At 30.7% G+C, this 20,806-nt stretch overlaps 1 protein-coding gene across 2 annotated transcripts in view; it reads left to right on the top strand.

Annotated features, from left to right (window-relative positions):
* Nucleotides 1-20,806, top strand: part of LOC145277878 (uncharacterized) — a 127,294-nt gene that overhangs the window by 18,472 nt on the left and 88,016 nt on the right. For both annotated transcript variants that reach the window (XM_080129866.1, XM_080129867.1), the window contains 4 exons: nucleotides 5,707-5,896; nucleotides 6,540-6,598; nucleotides 12,106-12,182; nucleotides 16,701-16,819. In XM_080129866.1, coding sequence (XP_079985992.1) covers nucleotides 5,707-5,896; nucleotides 6,540-6,598; nucleotides 12,106-12,182; nucleotides 16,701-16,819 — 445 coding nt within the window. The remainder of the gene's footprint in view (nucleotides 1-5,706; nucleotides 5,897-6,539; nucleotides 6,599-12,105; nucleotides 12,183-16,700; nucleotides 16,820-20,806) is intronic.

Below are 20,806 nucleotides of genomic sequence, written 5' to 3' on the forward strand. Positions count from 1 at the left end.
TTTCTTTATGCCAACTCATTCCCAGAGTGATGTATAAAAATGAGTTTATTGTATGTCCAGAGAGAGGAATGGGATGTATGAGAAGAATGAGGAAAAACCAGAAGAGGGAGAAAGATAGAAAGATAAAGAAGAAATAGAAGTTTTAATACAAATATGTTACACTTTTGCTCCAAGCAATGCCTGATAACTGTGCTAGCCTTTAATAAAATTCACAATGCTTTTTGCAATCCAATCATATTTGATACAAATAAACTTTAGTCTATGTCAGATTTATCCACCAAGTTTTAGTCAGGAATATCCAACAGTCTTTGTCACCTTGTCGGTGGGGCTTTAGAATACGCTGACTGCCCCCCTCCTGCAGAAAGTAAAAGCCTCTCAATGGGGCTATCTGTTGGCCGTGGGTGGCGACTCGTGATGCCTGGGAAAAGGATCCTGGTGGCTGAGTACTTGATACCTAGGGAAAAAAAAGGTATTGGGTGCAACACTCCACTTTGGCCTTGTACTGGGCTAGACGGGCGGTCAGAGGGGCCCAATCCAATCAATTGGCTACTCATGATAAGCCCCATTATCCTATCTTTACATCATCAACGCTCTGATCCCCATCTGGCATCAATTGAAAGGGATGGCTCTCATCTAGGAGAAGCCCCATGTTTTGACAAGCTTCTAGGCTTGACCTTCATTCTTGATCTGAAATGGAACACGTACATCAAGTCTGTTGCCAAGGTTGCTGGAAAGATGGTGGGATCCTTCTACCGCTCCAGAAGATATTTTACTACTGATGCAATTCTCTATCTATATAAAAGCCAAGTACGTCCAAGGATGGAATACTGCTGCCATATCTGAGCAGGAGCTACTAAAAACAGCCTATCCTGCCTTGACAGAGTACAAAATAGACTTCGTGGCTTAGTGGGCGATGCCCTTTTCTCTTCCCTGCAACCTCTCTCCCACAGAAGAGACGTTGCAAGCCTATCTTTGTTTTATCGCTATTTCCATGGCAAGTGCTCGTCTGAACTCCAATCTCTGGTTCCCCCTCACCAATTATTTATAAAAAACACCCGTCTAGCTGAATCCACTGTCAAAAACTTTCCCCACTCATTATCTATGGCTAAATCAAAACGTAGATTCCATGAACAAAGCTTCTTTCTTAGAACTGCACGTCTGTGGAACTCTGTTCCGTCTACCTGCTTCCCTCCTTACTACAACTTGGATGTCTTCAAGTCCAAACCTTGTAAAAAAAAAAAAAAAAAAAAAAAAAATAATATAACCCATACCAAGCCTGCAATTAACCACTAATTTTCCCATCCCAAACCCATACTAATCCCACTAACAACTATACCCCAAAATATGGTAGAAAGCGGTGGCTGAGGGTCAATCATATTTTGAGAACCAAAAGCTAACTCCATACACATCGGGTTTGTCTTGGACTAAAATAAAAACAAATGTTCCAGAACAAAAAGATGAGTAGCTGCGAATAAACTTTCCCAAAATATGAGTATACTGGCTAAGGTGTATCCGTATCAACCAAGGCGAATGGGAACTCCCTCGTGGTAAATTCCCAGTGAAAATTGGACTCTGTGGAGGGTGGCGGAGCCCAAGGCCAGTGAAATTAAATAAAAATAATATGGAGAAAATAAAAAAAAAAGAACTCCCTCTGATGTCTCAGACATCTCTGACTCTGACGACAGATCAGAACCACAAGCGAAACAGAAACAAAAACAAGGAAATTACCCTAGTCTAATCTCCTCTAAATATATAGTGATAGAACCTACTAATAAAGAATCCTTTACCAAAATTTCTCCATTTAAAATTGAAAATACTCTGAAAAGCCTGAAACCTGTTCCAGTGAAAAAAAATGACCAATGGCACATTATTGGTCCAAATGGATAGAGAAGCCCAATCCGAAAGACTCCTAAACTGGACAACTTTCGATGGAATAAAAATAAAAGTTTACCCATAGAAATTCCTGAACACCTCCAGAGGAGTAGTGAGGTGTGAAGAACTCGCACAGTGCACCATAGAAGAAATTAAAACCAACCTAACAAAACAAAATGTGTCAGATGTGAGGAGAATGATCATTAAAAGAAATGGCCAAATGATACACACCAACACATGTATTAACCTTTAACTCAACCAAACTCCCACCAGAAATAAAAATTGGGTGCATGAATGTCAAGGTGGAAACATACATACCAGGACCACTCCGGTGCTTCAATTGTCAAAAGTTCGGTCACCACAAAGATCGATGCACCCGAACCCCTGCATGCGGAAGATGTGGTAAGAGCGGAACAAATCATGAAGAAAAAGAAAAACCAAGCTGCACCAATTGCAAGGGAGAACACTCAGCCAATTCAAGAGAGTACAAAACCTGGCAAAATGAAAAACAAATCACTAAAATAAAATATACCATAAATATCTCTTTCTCAGAAGCCGGGAAAATGTATGAATCCACCATCCCAACATACTCGGAAATGAAAAAAAAAAAAACACACACCACCATAACTAACACCCATGGAGGCCAAAAGTTTGACCCCATTATCAACAAACTTTCAGAAATAAAAACTGACAAACTCTCACTCATCATAACAGAACTACGATCTCTATTAAAAGAGCTGAAAGCCTTTGTGATGGAATTGGGCACAAACTACCAAGCAAGACGAAGACTCTCCCAAGAGCCAGATTCTGCCAAACAGAAAATGAAAATAGAGCAAGCTACAGAGACATACAAAATGAGGGACGCTCCCAGGTGACATACCCAATGGAAAAATCCTTCCAGGAACATGGACCTAAACAAAAGTCTCGAAGCAGATCTACGCAACGGTCCAATGACAAACCAAAGGGACAGAATAAGGGACAAAAAGATGATCCATCGAAGAAAGAAAAGAATGAAAACGAACATCCAAGTAGAGAAAAACTATGGCAAAGTTCAGGAAAAGAAACTGGAAGTCATAAAAACATTCCTGAAATAAAAAAAACGAATTGACCGAAATGAAAAAATGGAGACAGAGGATAAGCCTCCACTTCCTGTTGCCCCTGACCCAGATCCGGATCCATGACACACAAAATTATCCAATGGAACTGCCGAAAACTTAAGGCAAACATAAACCAATTACTATTGTTAATATCTAACCTACGACCTGCTATCATCTGCCTCCAAAAAACATTTCTGAAGACGCACGATAAGATCACTACAAAAACTACACCCAATACAACTTTATACATAATACTGGACAGAGGACTTCCGGAGGTGTATCGATTCTAGTTAGAAACGACATCCCTCAGAGCGAAATAACTCTAGACACCACATTACAAGTAATTGCTGTGAAAACCACTTTGCATAAAACCATCAACATTTGCTCCATGTATATCCCATCACATGACGCCATAAATGAAGTCGAAGTCAACAAAATAATAGAACAACTTCCTAAACCATACATCCTACTAGGAGACTTCAACAGCCACAACATCATATGGGGAAGCAATAAAACGGACGCAAAAGGTAAAAAACTAGAAAATATCAACAATAACAATCTGCCGCTCATGAACTTAATCTCTAATACATACCTCCACCCTGCCTCAGGTACAAACTCAGCCATTGATTTGTTGCTATACGACCCAGCCACATTAATGGACTACAGTTGGCAAGTGTATGATGACTCATGTGGTAGCGATCACTTTCCCATTATACTTGAAAACTCAATCACGATTGAAAATAACCCCCTTAGATTGAAGCTAAACAAAGCTAACTGGGAGGAATATAAAACCCAATGCAATGCAAAACTAATAGGCAAAGATGAACCAGAGAACTCTATGGAACACTTCACTGATACCTTGATGTCAATAGCTGGGGAATGTATACCCCAAAGCTCCAAATCAAAAAAATATAAAAGACCTTGGTTTAATGAAAATTGCCAAAAAGCGGTAAGGTTATGTAAAGCTGCACTGCGAAAATTTAAAATTTGTCCCACTATCCACAATCTAGACCAATTCAAACAAAACCAAGCAAAAGCCCATAGAACAATTAAGGAGGCCAAAAGAATGTCATGGAGAGTCTACATCAGCCAACTGAACTCTCACACCAAAACAAAACAAATCTGGAATATGGTCAGAAAGATAGCTGGTAAAAATCAACCAACACCACTAAAACATCTGTCTAAAGATAACACAAAAATAACCAGCAAAAAAGATATAGCAAATGTACTCGCAAAAACCTTCTCAAAAAAACTCTAACGAAAATTATAAACCACAATTCAAAAAACATGCTGAAAGGAACAAACTAAACTTCAACTCAGACAATGTAGAGGACTACAACAAACCTTTCACCCTATCGGAATTAACCGATGCCATAAACAGTTCACGTTCACACAACACTGCAACAGGGCCAGATGAAATCCATTACGAGTTCCTGAAACAACTACGTCAAAAAATCCTTAATTTACCTCCAAAACATCTTCAACGACATATGGATTAGGGGTGAACTCCCTGACATATGGAAACAAACAACAGTGATTCCCTTCCCAAAACCCGATAAAGTTAAGTCTGATCCCAAAAGCTACCGACCCATAGCATTAACAAGTTAAATATGTAAAACTTTTGAAAGAATAGTGAACAAAAGACTAACTTGGTACCTTGAATCAAATGGTTTGATTACAAACCTCTAAAGTGGGTTCCGAAATAAAAGAAGCACCAGTGATAACCTGGTATGCTTAGAAACCTTTATCAGAGAGGGATTCATAAAAAAAGGAACATACAACAACTGCATTGTGCATGGTCATAAGTTTTCTGGTTTTCTGGTCGAGATACTTCAGTTCTTCTTTAGTCCAATCTATGAACAATTCAGAGTATCTTAGTGATACTGCCCATGAATTTATTCCTTTTATTAGGTTCCTACTGTATAATTTAGTTGCTAGGAGTTTTCTTGTTCATCTGAGGTATTCCTTTCAAATTTTCTTTTTTATTTTTGTTGCTTTTATGGTGTCTGCTTCCAGAACTGCTAAATATTTGTAGTTTTCATGTTCATCTAGTGTCCTCATCTCTGCTTGGTATGGTAGTTCCATACTTTCTTTTACCTCTGGTTTTCACCTTCTCGTAATCAGCACTTTGCCATTCCAAATTCTATTCGGATATCCGCCTGAATATTCTGATTGTGTTTATTAGTGCCTCTAGTTCCTTTTCGGTTTTTGCGAAAAGTTTCAGGCTATGATGAACAGTAGAGAAGATAAGAAATCTCCTTGGAAGATACCTCTGTGTTTTCATCTCAGTTGTGTTTTATCCTTTGCTGTTAATTTAAGTTTTTATGTTTTCATTGCATTTCCAATCAAATTGATAATCTTGTCTGGTATTTTGTACATCCTCAAGCATTCTGTTACCCATAATTGATGGATCATCATCATCATAATAATGATGATGATGATGAAATAGAAGTGTATTTCTTTCTCACCAGTTGTCGCTTCAACAGAGGATATTCAAAAGTATTTTCTGTTATTTCATGTTATCATTAACTCTTCTTTTTTGTACCTTGTAAATCTATGCCATAATGCTGATATATTTTCTGTCTTGCATAAAAGCTGTTCATATGGAAGCAAATTATCTTTCTTTCTTTATTTCACCTCCTTTCCTATGCATGTATTACATAGTTAATTTCCATTTTCTGTCAATTAGACACATTAATTTTCCCTTAAAAAAAGTTCTTATTCTATTAACTTTCAGATTTGATGAGCCACTGAAGGAGAAAGAGAATACTCCCCAGCAGCGTGGTGAGAGGATGTTTTCGTTGGGCAATATAAAAAAGAAAAGTTCACATGAATATGATGTATCGAACATTGAAGATGAAGAACCACATTCTGTATGGGACAGTATTAGTTTAGATGGCGAACAAAAGCAGACGTTTACTTGTCAGGTGAAATGTTGTTTATATTGTGTTTCATAAAACTAATTAAATGTAAATTGTATTTACTTTTAAGGATGAAAATTGTAAGCCTTTCTAGGCAAATATTTCAATTAGATTGAGTTTTAAAAGGATTTTTGAGATGAGGCAAACATGTTAATTTGGATTATTCAAACTAATGTTCTCATCATGACTGTTATTTACACAATGGAAAAGGAGCATAATAACAAATTAATGAATGAAATACTAATTAAACTGGAGGTCGGCAGTTCAATCCTTAGTGCAGTTGATACTAAGAATACAATTGGGAATTGCTTAAGACTTTTAATCAGCCATGGCTGATGAAATGAGAACATTAAGAAGATGAGAAATTTAGGCAGAATACCTTCTATTTGCATAACCTCCCAGAGAATAAAGTGCCAGTAATGTTTGAAAATTAATCTTAAAGTGAAGATTGGAGTGAATTAAATAAAAGATTCCAATCAAAATTCCGTGCAGAATTCAACAAAATATACCTGAAGGTGTTGCAGGTCACATTGGCCAAAACATTGTGAAAATAACATTCAAGATGAGAACAGTAGTCTGAATAATCTAAATAAAAATAGATTGATTTTTTAAAGAGAATTTTCTGATAAATATCACTTTTGTCTTTAAGATATCACCCTCTGAAGAAGTTTTGCAAGTTCAGACAAGTGCTGACAAAGTTTTAAGAAGGTTTGTAATAAAATCTCATTGGGAGTATTAAAAATTATGATATTTTTTAAATAAATATAACATTTTTAAAGATTCTAAATCCATGTCCATATATAAAACTTATATATTGTCAGATTACCATTAAGATAAATAATAATATAAGTAATATATTGATATTTTATGGACTGATCACATTGTAAAAGTAATGAATAAAAATTATAGTTACAAAGAGAGATTGAAAACGTTAGAATTAACCACTTTTACTAAGGATAACAATGATGATTTAATTGAAATAATTAATAAAATTTCTAACAATGGTAGACGTTTAAAAGAAATTTTTTTTCTCAATTTGAAAATGTATTGTCAACACAAATTTCAAAAACTAAATCTATTAACCAATTGAATTTTTTTGCTAATAGAGTGACATATTTTGGAACAAGTTGCAAGATCAGATTAAAACCAACAATAGTGAAGAATATTTTAAGATAGAATCGAATGAATTCAGTAATAATAGTAAAACAGTGGTATTAAGGAGAATTATCAGGTGAAATATTTAAACAGAATTTGATTAATATTGTATTAATGTTTGGTGCAATGTTTTTTTTGTAAGGGTACATCTAGAAGATATATAAAACGGGAGATCCCCTACCCCCAGAGGTGTAACAAAGTACAAATTATTTATTTACTTGTACTAGAAAGTGGGTTGAGCTGGTTCTATCGATCCTTAACACTGCATCCCTCATAAAAACAGACCAAGCCTGATGGTTTGAAGTCAACGATTGAGTAATCTCTAGCAATTCACTATTCCAGCAATAAACTCCATGGTTCAAGTGAGTTTCATATCAGTTTTAACTGTCATCAGCCAGGTTTTTCTTGGTCCATCACATCACTTTTTCTAACGCTGTAGAGAAGCTGGAAAAATTGTTTTGTAGATCAATTATCTTGGTTAATGATGAAGAGCATGACTCAACAGCATAGGCATTTCATGAGGAGGAAGTTAATTCTGCAGGAGAAACATACTGTGTTGTTTGAGAGAAAGTGCTGCCATTGGACATGGAGGATGTGACACAGACACTAATGATGGCAATCGTCTAATGTTTTCCATTCTCATTGGTCAGGACACACTGCCATAAACTCACTCACTTGGTAGATCCTTATTTTAGTGCTGTGTCATATTTGAGATCTTGACCTGAATTGAGTCAACAGAAGGCATGATGTAGAATTTCAATTTGTACTTTGATGTCCGCTTCACCTTGACTCATGGTTGTGATAATGGTGCCAAGATATTTGAAATTATCAATGTCTTCAAAAACATCTTTTCAGTTGCTGTGAAGCTGGCAGCGACTATTTTTGTCTTCATCCCAATTTGTGATGCAACATGCTGAAGCTCATCAACAACAAACTGGACATCAGCAAATGTTTTGTAGTGTAATATCGTCTGCATAATCTAAGTCCTCGATTGAAAAGTTGCATTCAACAGTGACACAGGGAAACTCTTTTAAGGCATTTGAAGTAACTCAGTCAATGGAGTAATTAAAAAGTGTTGGCGACAGAATGCATCCTTGCTGAATGTCAAACTGTATTTTGAAGGATTTCGAAATTTCACTGTACAGGTATTTGCAAGATTTTATTGAGCCATAGTATGTTTGCTTTAAGAAGATGAGCAGTTTAGGCAAAATACTTTCTATTTGCATAACCTCCCAGAGAATAAAGTGCCAGTAATATTTAAAAATTAATCTTAAAGTGAAGATTTGATTAGCGTTTTACCAAACTGGATGAAAAACACATTGGTTTGGCCTTATTCTAGAGTCACAGTCTAATTAGAATTTCCTTAGAAGAATCAAAGAAAATATTTTAGCAGATATTTTGATTAAGCAATTTCACAGTAGTTGCTATAAGAAAGGTACCAGTATTGCATCACTCCAGTTATGGGGGGAGTATTTCAGTCTCCCAGACTCGGTTGATAATGTGATGAATGTCAGGCCCTAGTATCTTTACACTGAAGATCTCAACAAGGATTTTATTTTCCCCTACAGCTTTGGTATTTTTTAGACTTTCAATAAGAACAGCAACATCTTTAAGTTTGGAAGTTGTTTGGCAGTCATAAGAAGTTAGATCAGTGTTATTCATAGAAGTTGATGCGGGCTGTTGGTCATGGTTAAGCAAATTGGTGAAATAATCTTTCCTGTGGATGAGGTGTTCATTGCGATTGGTGATTGGTTACTCATTCTGATTCAAGATGGTTTGGTTATAACCCCAGCTTGGCCTTGTGCTCGAACAGAGTTCTCAACGACTTAGGCACATTCCATGTCATCTTCCACTTTCTTCCAAACTGTATTTTAGTTAACACAAACAGAAGTGATAGCTTTACGGCATAGTTGTATAAGTTTTCAGATTTTTTGCATCGAGCTGAATTTTTTTTTCAATTTCAATCACAGCTAACCAAGTCACTTCACATTTCAAAACTGAAAAGTAAACAAACAAAAATGAATAATTTGTTTACAAATTAGAATAAATATGCTTTGTTTTTTTCTTTGTTGATGCACTTAAAATTTTAACTCCTATTTCTGTTATGTTAATTCCTGATCACAGAAAATAGATGCTTAAAACGGATTAATAAATAAATTTATAAAGTTATCGTATCGGATTTTCAAAGTTAGACCCAAATAGCAACCTATCTTACATATCAATATTTAATTAAAAATTAACCTATTCTTTTGTTCCTTTGTTCTGCTATGTTCCTATTTACTTGCCTACACACAAGGACAGAGTTAGATTCAATGTCGGTTTTTAATGTGATTAAAAATCATGCTTGCGAAAAGAGGCTCTGGATTTGAACAAAAGTAAAAATTGCTTTTGTCTAGAAGGATTTCTTCTTCACTGATCGATCGTAGAAAAGATAAAAATATATACTAAACTTTCCTCCTAGCCATAAACATTCGAAGGGGAGTAATCATGTAATGAGTTATTTTCCTTTACTTCTATGAAATGAATATTTAAAAACATGTTGTATTTTTAACATTAAATGGAAGTTTCCACATTAATTACACAGTTACTTGTTCTTTACTAATAATTGACGATTAGAAAGTAATTTTTCTTAAATTAAAGTTTAAAAACAAAAATCAAGTATTTTAACTCATTTGTGTTCTTTAACGAATGGAAAAAATATTCTATCAAAGAATTGGAATATGCATAGAGTCAATTCCAAATTTCCAAAAATATGCGTTCATCAAAATATTGAAATTCTCAAAATGTTTGTTCATTTGTATCTTTCATTAAATCAGAATAACTACATAATTATTGCAGCATAGAGAATTAAAAAAAAAATCAATTTTGATAGTGTGTGTATATATATATATATATATATATATATATATATATATTTGAAGAAGTTAAATGCAAAATACGATGACTGCCATTTTCAAATTTTTTGAGTTAACACTATCAAGCTGACAACATTTGAAGACTTTACCACACACCATAGTCATTTTCTACATATTTTGATATTTTCCCTATTTATTTAGCTTTCAAAAATTGGTTTTATTGCAAAAGGTGATAAGCACCACATTGAATTTTTTGCGAAACCCGATAAATCAATGAAGTTGTAACATAATTGGAAATATCAGGTTTTAATCTCGTGTTAAATCATTATTTTTTATTTTTCCCACTGTTCCTATCTTAGTTTCAATACATTTTCTATGTTTATAAAAAGTTTCATTACCATTTGGAAGCTAGAAATACAAAAACTGATAGTTTCAAATGTGTATTGTAAACTTTTGCGGGGCACTGTGTGTGTGTATATATATATATATATATATATATACATATATATATATATGTATATGTGATATTCCCAAAGTGTTACATATTTTTATCACAGCATTAAAAGGAAATACACAATGTTTGCCTGTGTTTTATATATCTGAACTGGGTGCTGTTTACGATTAGAAAGAGAGAGCAGATGCTTACATCTGGTGTGATGTCAGTAAAGGGTAATAACTTAATTTATATTTCTTTCAAAATGTCCATTCACTAAGATTGGCTCTAGGAGCCTTCCCAGTGGAAAGTTTATATATAGAAGCAGATGAACCCTCATTATCACTTAGAAGAAAAAAAACTAGGACTACAATATTATACAAAATTGGCTTCATGTCAAACTAATCCTGCCTATAAATGTGTCTTCCACCCCCAATACAAAAACCTCTTTGATTGAAAAGAAAATTCTATAAAACCATTTAGCCTACGTATGGAAGAATCCATAAATAAAGCCCAGATAGATATTGCAACAATACACGAATCTGTAAAACATAAATATCCCCCCTGGCTGACAAAACAACCAAAAATAATATTAGACCTAATTAAATACCCTAAAACAAAAACCAATCCCATCATCTATCAAGAAAAATTCCAAATAATTAAAGATAAGTATTTCAAACACTCAACAATTTATTCAGACGGTTCAAAAGATGGAGACAACGTTGGATGTGCAGCCATACACAATAAAACAATCCTAATCAAAAGATTACCAGACAAAGCATCGATCTACAATGCCGAAGTATCAGCCATTGGTATGGCACTCGATCTTATAGAATCTTCTAAAGATAAACAATTCATTATCTGTTCAGATGCCAAATCAGTACTCAAAACACTGGAAAACAGGAAACCAACAAACCCAATAATCACCAAAACCCTAAATAGATTTGATGATATTCCTAATGATAAAAACATTCTCTTTTGTTGGATACCCAGTCATATCAACATAAAGGGTAACGATAGAGCTGACAAAGCAGCAAAAGCAGCACTAAATTTGACCATAACCAATGATAAGATCCCTCATGCAGATCTAAAACAAATCATTAAGAAATATATTAGAAACACATGGCAAGAGTTGTGGAACTCCTGCACTAAAAACAAGTTATACCAAATCCAGAAAACCATAGGAAATGAGGAACCAAACAAAAGAATGACCAGAAAGGAGGAAGTTATAATCACAAGACTCCAAATAGGTCATACCTCTATAACATACTCCTACCTACTCAAAAAAGAAGAAGTCCCACTTTGCACACCCTGCCAGGAACCATACACAGTAAATCACATATTAACAAGATGCGAAGATTTGAAAACAAACCGACTGAATCTGTATAATGAAAAAACTGTAAAAGACATATTCACTCATGTAGACCCAACTACTCTTCTCAAATATCTGAAGATAACATGGTTACTCAACAAAATTAAAAAAAAATACCTTATCTAACTATATAAACATAGACACTGAACACCAGATACATACATAAAACCTATAACTATTAATGTATATAAAAGACTCTGGCATTAAATGACCACATAGGTTGATATGCCATAAAACCAATCAATCAATCAATCAATCAAAATGTCCATTCAAATTATAAGTCTCTATTGTTCTAAGATAAATGTGAATGATAAAGAAAATGTACTTAAAAATTATGAAGTAAATAAAGCAAAAAATGAAATGAAAAATGTATATAAACTTTAAACTTTACCCATTTCAGTGCAAGGAATTTTATATCCTCAAGAAATCCCACCAGAGATAACTCTTCAAAAAATGAAAAATTCAAGGAAGTAAAAGGTTTGTATTTTGTTAAATACTAAATAAATGAGAGATTTTTGGTGGAACTAGAAAGTCTAGAAAAATAGAAGTGTCCTCTTCCATGGTTTCCTGTCTGAAAATAGTCCAGAAAAAAATTATAGTTAAAGAAAGGGAGATCCTAAAAGTTAATATGAATAAAATATGTTTTAAATCTCTTGTTGCTAACTTTAAATACTTTGAAGTCAGTTACGTAAATATCTTTGGTTCTTGTTTAGAATTTTCCCTATAAACAGAAATAAAGAAAAATCTGTATAATATTAAAAAAAGACCACATAAATTGATAAAATACTTTTATTTTTATAAACAAAATCATTTTTTAAAGATTAATGGGAATTCATAAGCATTACAACAGAAATCTAGCAAATTTGAATTTATTGAATTGTTGCTCTTTGTTTTTCTTTGGTTCAACATATTCAGAAGCAACACTGAGAATGTTTTTTTTTGTACTTGAAAATACAAACTGTTAATTGGGATTGCAACTGGTTCTAATGTTTCTGTGTAAGTGGAACTGTGGATTGGCAGCTATTCTGTCATTCTGTTAAACTAAGAATGAAAGGGGATTGTTTGTTATTTCAGATTTTTAGTCTGGCATTAGTATATACTAAATAATTGAATGTAAAAAGACATTTTTTCAGTGACATGTTGATAAAAGCTATTACATGATAAAAATATTTCTTGATAAAAGCTATTACATGATAAAAATATTTGTTGATAAAAGCTATTACATGATAAAAATAGTTGTTGATAAAAACTATTACATGATAAAAATAGTTGTTGATAAAAACTATTACATGATAAAAATAGTTGTTGATAAAAACTATTACATGATAAAAATATTTGTTGATAAAAGCTATTACATGATAAAAATATTTGTTGATAAAAACTATTACATGATAAAAATATTTGTTGATAAAAGCTATTACATGATAAAAATAGTTGTTGATAAAAGCTATTACATGATAAAAATATTTGTTGATAAAAACTATTACGTGATAAAAATATTTGTTGATAAAAGCTATTACGTGATAAAAATAGTTGTTGATAAAAACTATTACGTGATAAAAATATTTGTTGATAAAAACTATTACATGATAAAAATAGTTGTTGATAAAAACTATTACGTGATAAAAATATTTGTTGATAAAAACTATTACATGATAAAAATATTTGTTGATAAAAGCTATTACATGATAAAAATAGTTGTTGATAAAAACTATTACATGATAAAAATAGTTGTTGATAAAAACTATTACATGATAAAAATATTTGTTGATAAAAACTATTACATGATAAAAATATTTGTTGATAAAAGCTATTACATGATAAAAATATTTGTTGATAAAAACTATTACGTGATAAAAATAGTTGTTGATAAAAACTATTACATGATAAAAATATTTGTTGATAAAAGCTATTACATGATAAAAATAGTTGTTGATAAAAACTATTACATGATAAAAATATTTCTTGATAAAAACTATTACGTGATAAAAATATTTGTTGATAAAAACTATTACATGATAAAAATATTTGTTGATAAAAACTATTACATGATAAAAATATTTGTTGATAAAAGCTATTACATGATAAAAATATTTGTTGATAAAAACTATTACGTGATAAAAATATTTGTTGATAAAAGCTATTACATGATAAAAATAGTTGTTGATAAAAACTATTACATGATAAAAATATTTGTTGATAAAAACTATTACATGATAAAAATATTTGTTGATAAAAACTATTACATGATAAAAATATTTGTTGATAAAAACTATTACATGATAAAAATATTTGTTGATAAAAACTATTACATGATAAAAATATTTGTTGATAAAAACTATTACGTGATAAAAATATTTGTTGATAAAAACTATTACATGATAAAAATATTTGTTGATAAAAACTATTACATGATAAAAATATTTGTTGATAAAAACTATTACATGATAAAAATATTTGTTGATAAAAACTATTACGTGATAAAAATATTTGTTGATAAAAACTATTACATGATAAAAATATTTGTTGATAAAAACTATTACATGATAAAAATATTTGTTGATAAAAGCTATTACATGATAAAAATAGTTGTTGATAAAAACTATTACATGATAAAAATATTTCTTGATAAAAACTATTACATGATAAAAATATTTGTTGATAAAAACTATTACATGATAAAAATATTTGTTGATAAAAACTATTACATGATAAAAATATTTGTTGATAAAAACTATTACATGATAAAAATATTTGTTGATAAAAACTATTACATGATAAAAATATTTGTTGATAAAAACTATTACATGATAAAAATATTTGTTGATAAAAGCTATTACATGATAAAAATATTTGTTGATAAAAACTATTACGTGATAAAAATATTTGTTGATAAAAGCTATTACATGATAAAAATAGTTGTTGATAAAAACTATTACATGATAAAAATATTTGTTGATAAAAACTATTACATGATAAAAATATTTGTTGATAAAAACTATTACGTGATAAAAATATTTGTTGATAAAAGCTATTACATGATAAAAATAGTTGTTGATAAAAACTATTACATGATAAAAATATTTGTTGATAAAAACTATTACATGATAAAAATATTTGTTGATAAAAACTATTACATGATAAAAATATTTGTTGATAAAAACTATTACATGATAAAAATATTTGTTGATAAAAACTATTACATGATAAAAATATTTGTTGATAAAAACTATTACGTGATAAAAATATTTGTTGATAAAAACTATTACATGATAAAAATATTTGTTGATAAAAACTATTACATGATAAAAATATTTGTTGATAAAAACTATTACATGATAAAAATATTTGTTGATAAAAACTATTACGTGATAAAAATATTTGTTGATAAAAACTATTACATGATAAAAATATTTGTTGATAAAAACTATTACATGATAAAAATATTTGTTGATAAAAGCTATTACATGATAAAAATAGTTGTTGATAAAAACTATTACATGATAAAAATATTTCTTGATAAAAACTATTACATGATAAAAATATTTGTTGATAAAAACTATTACATGATAAAAATATTTGTTGATAAAAACTATTACATGATAAAAATATTTGTTGATAAAAACTATTACGTGATAAAAATATTTGTTGATAAAAACTATTACGTGATAAAAATAGTTGTTGATAAAAACTATTACGTGATAAAAATATTTGTTGATAAAAGCTATTACATGATAAAAATATTTGTTGATAAAAACTATTACATGATAAAAATATTTGTTGATAAAAGCTATTACATGATAAAAATATTTGTTGATAAAAACTATTACATGATAAAAATATTTGTTGATAAAAACTATTACATGATAAAAATATTTGTTGATAAAAACTATTACATGATAAAAATATTTGTTGATAAAAATAGTTGTTGATAAAAACTATTACTTGATAAAAATAGTTGTTGATAAAAACTATTACTTGATAAAAATAGTTGTTGATAAAAGCTATTACATGATAAAAATATTTGTTGATGAAAGCTATTACATGATAAAAATATTTGTTGATAAAAACTATTACATGATAAAAATATTTGTTGATAAAAACTATTACATGATAAAAATATTTGTTGATAAAAACTATTACATGATAAAAATATTTGTTGATAAAAACTATTACATGATAAAAATATTTGTTGATAAAAACTATTACATGATAAAAATAGTTGTTGATAAAAACTATTACATGATAAAAATAGTTGTTGATAAAAACTATTACTTGATAAAAATAGTTGTTGATAAAAGCTATTACATGAAAGAAGCTATAAAAGTAGAAAAAAAACATCTATCAGGTTGGTGCCAAACGTTTTTGCTAATTTTAAAGTTTATCTTGAAACTGAAAACTGTGTACTTTTAGAAATCTTTATTTAAAACGACCTTTGCTCTCCAAGACTTGATTCCATCTGTCAACAAGCTTATAAATGCTTCGCTTGTAAAATTAGGTTTTGATTTGAAATATGAATCTAACTCATGTTCAATCTCCTTTTGTGATGTTAACCTACGTCCATCTAAATGATTTTGTAGTCATCAAAATAAGTGATAATCTGAGGGAGCTTGATCAGGAGAATATGCAGGATGGGGCAATATTTCCCAACCAAATTCTTTAAGGAGATCTTTGGTTAGTAGGGTTTGTGTGAGGACAAGCATTATCATGATGGAAGATGACTTCCTTTTTGTTGATTAAAGAAGGTCGTTTTTGAGTCAACATGGGTGAGAATATTGCAGAAAAACATGACTGATACTTTAATAATCTGAAAAAAATAAAATTAATAAATTAATCATGGTGATATGATATGAATAATAATGCATAAAATATAATGGTTTAAAATGGCCTTTCTATAAATTGTCAAAAACTTTTGTACCGACCTGATAAATCTTGAATCATACAGTGATTCAATTTTATATCCAGTATAAACATGCTAATTTTTAAACTTTTCAGATGTAAAGCGAAATTCAACAGCAGACAATAATTGTTTATTAAACAGTGATGATGCGGAATCTTATGCCAGAAATGAACATCGGTTAAAAGAAAAGAAACTACTGAGCAATCCTATAGATGTAAGTTGATGGTTTAGTTAATTATAAGTACATGTGATTACCATTGGTATTTATTTGCTTACATTTTTATAAATGTTGTAAACATAATCTCCTTGCTGTATCAACGAATTTGTTATATGTTTAGGCTAAGTGACTGATTATAGTCGAGGGCAACTCAAATGCTCCTTTTTTATTAACTGCTACTTCAAGGTGTAGGGGAGGTGGTCACTCCATTTCTGGATGAATCCACTTGTCCTTGATCCTTCCCTTATAATGCTGAATATTTTAGCAAGGAGATGATTTAGTCCAAAGGGCTGAGAATAAACAATGAAAATCATGAGAATGAATGTAGAATTTCAGCTCTCTCTAGTTGTTCAACTCATTAACTGATGACACTTGTATTAGGTAATCCCTTTTCTGAAGCATAAGTTTTAATCTTGTATGAGTTTCATTTTTAACTTTGTGTTTGTTTTTTTTATTCCCAACATTATGGTCTGGTGCTACCAGATCAGGCTGTCTGAAAATATCGGTTCATGACTTAAATGCACCAAACATTGATGTTATAGTTTTCTTTCCTTTGTCTTTTGCAAAACTCAATCATGTTCTACAAAGCTAAAAACAATTTTTCTCTACAAAACAACTACCAAACTAAACACCATAAATAAATATTTGAAAATATAAAGGCATAAAATTTTTTCCAAACTTTTTCCAAAATTACTAGATTCAGCATTAAATAACCTGAAAAGGGTTGATATGCTGTAAAACAAAATAACCAAACCAAATGCTATGTATAAATATTTGACGATATCAACAACTGAGAAACATAAAAACCTTTTCCTAAAATTGATTCAGCATTAAATAACATGGAAAGGGTTGATATGTTGTAAAACCAAACAATCAAAGTGAACCAAACTAAACCTGTGGACTAAATGGATCGTTTACTTAATGGTATTAGTCTAGAAAATATCATCAACCCCCCCCCCCAAAAAAAAAACAGCATAATCTCTATATAAATAAAATGAACTCATTTTTTCCCGTCGGATTTTGACCTTAATAGGATTAAAAATCAAGATATTTCATGCAAATATAATATGCACAAACCGCAGAACAATATCTAAGGTGTGTTATAGGCTTATTATTTCTCAAATTCCTCGATAATCTTAGATTTCTATACTTTTTCTGCTGAGAAGTCACGGCCAAAATCGGTTAAGATCAATGGAAGTGGTAAAATATTTTCTCTCTAATAAATTCCTCCTCCCCCTGCCACCACTTAACACCGTTTGGGGATCGTTCACAAGGAACAGTTGAGAAGAGAACACCGGTTTGGCTTCGTAGTTCTTTCATGTGAAGTTATTTAAAATCACTAAACTAAGCTGCAGTGCTCTGTGGCGTAGTGGTTAGCATGCTGGACAATTCACATTATATTTTCCCGTTCACGCCGACCTACCGTAGTCGTCTTTTTTTTTTTTTTTTTCCTAAACAACTGGAATGGACTTTTCTTGGTGGCCGAACTGTTAACGTTGCAGACGTTTTTTTTTTTTTTTTTTTTTTTTTTTTTCACACTTTATTTTCCTACTTTTACTCATGACTCCGGGTTTGATCCTTCCTACTTACCTACCATAACATTTTTTAAAACTACTCTCCCCCCCGTCCCGGAAACAAACACTCGGGCAACGCCGGGTACCCCCGCTAGTACATAATATACTGTTAAAAATCAGGATAAGTTGACCTTGGATTTACTGTTGGCAAACTTATAACTCTCACTTCCTTTTATTTTATCCTTTAATTCTCACATTCTGTGAGTGATGTTTTTAACAAAGGGGAGAAAATTACTGTTTTCTGGATCAGAATCCATCAAACATTTATATTTGACTAGTTTTTGGCCTTAAAGTAATATATTTTTTTTTTAGCTCTTTACATCGAGTGACTTCATGCCTTGTCCAGAACACTTTCCATATAAAAAAAAAAATAAAGTAGAAAATAAATTCCATGTTAAAAATGTAACAAGTTGACCATGTTCGCTCGCTTTAAGCAGCAACAAAATAGCAGGGTAATGCATAATGTAGATACGTATATAATAATCCATACAATAATAATAATAGAGAAGTAAGAATCATTTTTTTTTTGTTGTGTCTAATTATGTTATTAGGTTGGTCAATCTGTCATACATAATGAGGACGTGATGTAGTACATGCACTGAAGTGAGCACTCAAATCCAGTGATCTTGTACTAGACTAGTGCAAGTTCAAATGAACTATAAACAATATGAGATTTATCTTTGAAAACAGATACTAATATACAAATCGAGCAGGTAGAAAACAAATATAAACAGTTATATATTATTTTATATTAGAAAAACAAAAATAAAGAAAAATCTGTATGATGTATATACTTGTGACGAAATAAAAATATATTTCAGAAATCTCATAAATTGGTCAGAAAATCAAATTTTATGAGTAACCTAAGAGCAGCTGTCTTGTCTGCCGTTTTGAAAACAATCTAAAAAACGAGGAACAAAAAAGGGTACTTGTACAGTTTAATCAAGATATTAAAAAATGAAAATATTGGAAAAAAAGTTTAAATTGTATGTATTCGTTATGGAATGAAGTTCTCTGAAAAGAAATTTCACTTAATTTCATCAAATATTTTTTTTTTTATTTTTTACAGCGAAAAAACAATTTGTTATGATAGCAAAGGTTCGATTTTTAGAAAGAAAAGCTAGTATTAAAGATGCGAAGAGAGTGTCGACGCTTTAAACTGAGTTATCTCTCCGTGGCATGTTAAAAAAATTCAAAGAAGGCTACCTTCAAAGCGCTGTCATAAAAACGTGTTTTTCCGCTGTAAAAAAAAAAAAACTATTCGATCAAATTAAGTGAAATTTTATTCGGAGATCTTCAGTCCAAAACGGATATGTACAATATAACCTTTTTTCAATATTTTCATTTTTTAATGTCTTGATTAAACTGTACAAGTGCAAAAAAAAAAAAAAGAAACAAAAACAAAGGGAAATAACTCATTTTGAAATTTATGTTGTCATGCTTATGAATTTCCATTAATTGCTTAAAACTGATTTTCTTTATAAAAATAAAACTAATTGTTCAATTTACATCATTTTTGGAATATGATATTTTCGTTTCGTCCCGGATATGTACATCATACAGATTTTTTTTTTTAATATGGAGGAATTTTGGACAAGAACCGATATTTTTACAAAAAAATATTTGTTTGCTGCTGATTATAATTGAACAAGTTTCTGCACATTAAAATTAACTCGGCAATCTTTTGATGGCAAATCAGACTGATATGAATTTTGCACTAATTAAAAAAGTGAGACTGAAATTTGATTTGGTTACAAAAAGAAATGTTGATTTTTATAAGTTCTGATACTTCCAAAGTTATGCTTTTATCAATGAGAAGGAAAAGTATTTAATTTAATATTCCATCATATTTATTCATTTACTAGCAGGACCTGTGGAAATTTCACAGGGGACTGATTCATATACAATTGATGTTGGCATTCTGTAGATATTCTGCATAAATGGAGACGCTCTGATATTATTGTAGCTATTTTGTTAAAATTGCAAAATTATTTATCCAAGCTAGCAGAGACGTCCGGCGTAGCCAGGTTGTAAAATATGCTTACATATGATGTTTCAATTCTTGCAGATTTCGTATATATATATTATTATTGAGTTCTATATGACTTGAGTTCATCAGCTTGAATCGAAACTGAATCCCAAACTTAGGAATATATATATATATATATATATATATATATATATATATATATATATATATATATACTCGGGTTTTTTTATATTCAAAAGTAATGGACTAATGAATTCAAAAGTAATGAACATAAATATTTCTATAACAGGGCCCTTAAGGATAGTGGATACAAAAACACCCAAATTGAGTTCATAGAACCAACACACCCAAACACAAATACAAATAGAAACCGTAAGAGAAAAATCCTGTGGTACAATCCCCCTTTTAATCTGAAACTTA

This window comes from Euprymna scolopes, chromosome 6 (genome assembly GCF_053919585.1).
Source record: "Euprymna scolopes isolate OS-2025 chromosome 6, ASM5391958v1, whole genome shotgun sequence".
Taxonomy (NCBI): Eukaryota; Metazoa; Mollusca; class Cephalopoda; order Sepiida; family Sepiolidae; genus Euprymna; species Euprymna scolopes.